This window comes from Lepidochelys olivacea, assembly GCF_965140295.1.
Source record: "Lepidochelys olivacea isolate rLepOli2 genome assembly, chromosome: 1".
In the NCBI taxonomy this organism is placed as follows: Eukaryota; Metazoa; Chordata; order Testudines; family Cheloniidae; genus Lepidochelys; species Lepidochelys olivacea.
This window is the reverse complement of record NC_140411.1, coordinates 6290492-6294921: the sequence shown is the minus strand read 5'-3', so window position 1 is coordinate 6294921 and position 4430 is coordinate 6290492. Positions and strand designations below refer to the sequence as shown.

At 45.5% G+C, this 4430-nt stretch overlaps 1 protein-coding gene across 1 annotated transcript; it reads right to left on the bottom strand.

The window, feature by feature from the left end:
- Positions 1–2187: 2187 nt before the first annotated feature.
- LOC311513434 (olfactory receptor 52D1-like) lies at positions 2188–3126 on the bottom strand (the record flags this gene model as incomplete). The annotated part of the gene is made up of 1 exon (XM_084615273.1): positions 2188–3126. The coding sequence occupies one exon, from the start codon at positions 3124–3126 to the stop codon at positions 2188–2190; it is 939 nt and encodes a 312-aa protein (XP_084471399.1).
- Between the last annotated feature and the right edge of the window lie 1304 nt (positions 3127–4430).

The following is a 4430-nucleotide window of genomic DNA, read 5'->3' as shown; positions in this document are numbered from 1 at the left end:
CAGGACCCTGCACTTATCCTTATTGAACCTCATCAGATTTCTTTTGGCCCAATCCTCCAATTTGTCTAGGTCCCTCTGTATCCTATCCCTGCCCTCCAGCATATCTACCACTCCTCCCAGTTTAGTATCATCCGCAAATTTGCTGAGAGTGCAATCCACACCATCCTCCAGATCATTTATGAAGATATTGAACAAAACCGGCCCCAGGACCGACCCCTGGGGCACTCCACTTGACACCGGCTGCCAACTAGACATATCCGGGCAGAGTTCCTCTGGGTGGTGTCCACTGGCTCCCTTGACGCCTTTGAGGAGCAGTGGGTGCTGTCTGGTGTTCTCTGCTCAGTGTCCCATCAGGATCCCTTCTTTTGACCCTTTGACCACACTCCTGTCCCTGTTATTTCATTAGTTGTCCAATGGAATCATTTGGTTTCCAGGTTCTGTAGATCCTTCCCTCAGGCTGTGGGGTGGGGGTGGGGTCCTTATGCAGTGGACGGGGTCCCTCCTGCCCACTTCCCAGAACCCAATAGGTACAATATGATACCAGTCTCTGGGAAGCAATCTTGTGCAGTGATGTTACGTTCACCTTACACAGAAAGTGTGCTCCCCAAAGTTATGCATTTCAGATTGTATCATTTCTATGAAGAATTCACAAGTTACACATCTCTTTACCCATCACTAAAATCCAACCCATCTGTTTGTCCTAGTTCCCTAATGTAAGTGGGGAAGTACTGTGGGGAACTTTCCTGGCTTTTGCATTACCCCAGGGGAATTCGCTGAGGAAAGGCTATGAGTCAAAACTCACACTCCCTTTTCCCCCAGGCCTGCCTGACATCAAGAACTCCCCTTCCATTCTCTATGTGGCAGAATCCTCATAATGGTGACATGGCTCTGCCCAGGATTCCTGAGAGGCTGAACCCAAAGTTTCATCATGGTCACTTAGGATAGGAGCTAGAGTGTCCCCACTAGAGGGTACTCCCTTCACATTGGATGATTCCTTGACCCCCTGATCACTAAATTAAGTTCAATCCAAATATAATTCATTAAACAGCAAGTGTAAGAATAATAAACCAAAAAAGGGAAAGGTTCACGGAAACAAGAAACCCTGCTCTGTGCACATGGGGATAGCACAAAGAGCCCTCCCTAGGATGCAAAGAGAGTTCATAGTCTGTTCCACTCCAAAATTGACTCCAAAAACAACTGCAAAAGTAGTACATTATTTTTACTTAAAGGTGATGTCATAGTTAAATACAGCAGTCCAGTTCTCAAAAACACACCATTTCCTAACTCTCACCAGTAAGCTCTGGTACAATGCCTTCAATTCCTATAGCAGCTTTCCTGTATTTGGACTTTCCCACTGAAACATTAGCATTATCCTCCAGGATTTGTGATGGATTCAACATAGAAAAATCAGGTATATTTTGCTCAGCGAAACAATGTCCATGTGATAAAGAACTTCAGCATTGCCTTTTCTTTCTTTTTCTCTTTGGCTATCTGAAAGTGTAACTTGTTTGTAAAACTGGACAAGAACAATTACCACAGAGGGACTAATGGAAAACTACTTTGCATCAAAATGCTACAGTGTCTTATGGTAGTCTTAGGGCAGGTCTACACTACATCTGGGATCAATGATCTGAGATCAATTCACCGGCGGTCGATTTAGGAGGTCTAGTGAAAACCCGCCAACTCGACAGCAGATCACTCTGCAATTGGCCCCCAAGAAGAAGAGTAACATAAGTCAATGGGAGATTTTCTCCATCGACAGCCCCCTCTCCGCCTCGCCACAATGTAGAACCCTCTGTAACTTGACCTAAGGTACATCGACTTCAGCTGCCTTATTCATGTAGCTGGAGTTGCATAGAGTAGGTTGACACGATGAGAGTAGGTTGACACCACGGTAGTGTAGACATAGCTTAGAGTCATGGAAAGGCTAAGTAACAGGGTGTGTGGGAAGGGAGGCTGATGGGTGACAATAAAGAGGTCAAGTGATGGTCAGAGAGAGGTAACTCAGCAGTGGAAAGAGCAGTGCTTAGTGATGGAGTGATGAGATGTTGGTTGGGAGGAAATTCTCAGACTGTGAACTTCCACAATCCTTAGCTCAACCAAACTGGGACAGTGCACCCCTGATTAATGAGGAGATATGCTTTCCTCCTCTTGTCACACAGGTTTCAAGTCAGTGGCCCCAGGTAATCACCTTCGGCAGGTGTATTTGCCTACTCTGTCACGAAGCTCTTTGGTTTTGACCCCATAAATGATAGGATTGAGCATGGGAGGGATGAGGAGATAGAGGTCAGCCAAAATGATGTGAACATAGGGAGCGATGCCTTGACCGAAGTGGTGTGTGAGAATGGAGAAGAGTCCAGGAATATAATATGTCAGCATCACAGAGATGTGGGTTGTGCAAGTGTTGAGGGCTTTCTGGTGGCCTTTCTTAGAGGAGATTCTGAGGACGGCCCTGATGATCAGACTGTAGGACAGGGCAATGAGCGTCAGGTCAAACCCATTGATTACAAACATTAGCACCAAGCTGTATATCTTGATGACTGTGATGTCCCCACACACCATCTTCACCACAGCTATGTACTCGCATTGCGTGTGCGGGATAATGCGGTTGGCACAGAATGTCTGCTGACTCAGGAGCAGGGGTAGGGGAAGAATGAAGAGAACAGCTCTTATCAAACCTACAAGCCCTAGCTTAGCTATTTCTGCATTACTGAGGATGGCGGCATATCTCAGAGGGTTACATATGGCAACGTAGCGATCAAAGGCCATTGTCATGAGTGTGGCTGAGTGCATGACAGAAACCGTGTGGAGGAAGAACATCTGGGAGAGGCAGCCAGCCACAGTAATGCCTTTCAAGTTGAACCAAAATATGCCCAGTGCCTTTGGTACGACGAAGGTAGGTGTGGCAATGTCTGTGAGTGCCAGTATGCAGAGCAGCAGGTACATCGGCTTCTGCAGAGTCTGTTCCTTACCTACAACAGACAGAAGCGTGAAATTTCCCAACAGGCTGAGAATGTAGAATGTAAAGAAAGGGATGGAAATCCAGATGTGGGCAGCCTCCAGTCCAGGGATGCCCGTTAGGATGAAAGTTGAAGCATCAGAGTTGGTGAAGTTGAAAGCTGCCATGTGGCGGTTGATGCATCTATACGACTCAGAAATGAGTGTGAATGAAGGTGCCTGTAAAGGGAGAGAAGCACAGCAAGGGGGTTACGTGCTTTATAACAAATAATATGGTAAATAAGTTGTAGTTATTAACATTCTCGGAGTCTTCTTGAGTGAGGAGTGAAGTACCACCGACAATGTCACTCCCTGCTTTCTATAGCTTTAGCATATGGCGGGAACCGTTTGTTTCAAAACTTGGTTTCCAGACTAGTTTGTGGGAAAATTAAAGACTCCCCAAGATGGAGTCCAGAGTTATGTGGCCTGGTCACATGGCCTTCTAGATTCATAGCATCCATTATGTATAGGCTGTCTGAAGCATTCTCAGGGAGGCTCAACAGGTGGGAGATAACTTTCTCTGAAGGCCTATTGTTTCTGCCAATGTCTCATTGCCCTGAATAGGCTGTTCCCAACCAGCGATCTAGACTGAAACCAAGTTCCCTAGTGGGCGTTACCCAGTTGTAATTACATGTGAAATGCAGAGAAGTAGTCAATATTCAGAACTTCTGACAAAAATCATAAATGCATACAAAAAGGATAATCATATTCAGAAAGTCATAACTTTTCCAATGACATCTTACATAACCCGTCTTGCAATGGGGTACATTGTCACAAAAATATCAATGGTTATTTCTACCAGTGAAATGCCTGAAGTTACATAACAACAACAATTGGAAACAAAACTGAGTAAAGTTTGTGATACCCAGATTGTAGTTTTGTGACTTGCCAGGGGAAAGAGACCCTAAAACTCCCCAAATGCACTCTGTACCAAGAAAGGTCCCAAAGTTGGCCTTGGACCAACAATCACAAAGAAAAAAATAATTTCAGCAACACTGTCCACCTGTCCACCTACATGATGCTCTGCGACCCTATGACGTTGTCCTCTGGTGTTATTTAGACTGGTGATCTGTTAGGTCACCCCAGTCCTTGACTCTGGGAGCCAGCCTTCCCCTGCTCAGCTATGAGAACCCCCACTCCTGGGCTCTTCACTCACAGGCTCTGGCATGTAAGCTGCTCCTTGGATTGTGCAACCGAAAGACACTAGCCAATATCTCCAGTCCAAGACACAACACAAGAAACCTCCCTCTTGCAGTGTCCAGGTATGCCCGCAGGACACTGCAAGTTAATATGAGTTTGTCAGTTTAAGAAAGAAATTGAGATGCACCAGGCTTTTTATCCCAAGGGGAGTCTCTTACACGCTTCAGACCAAACACACTGTTTCAGGTAGAATAAACAACAAATGTATTAACTACAAAGATAGATTTTAAGAG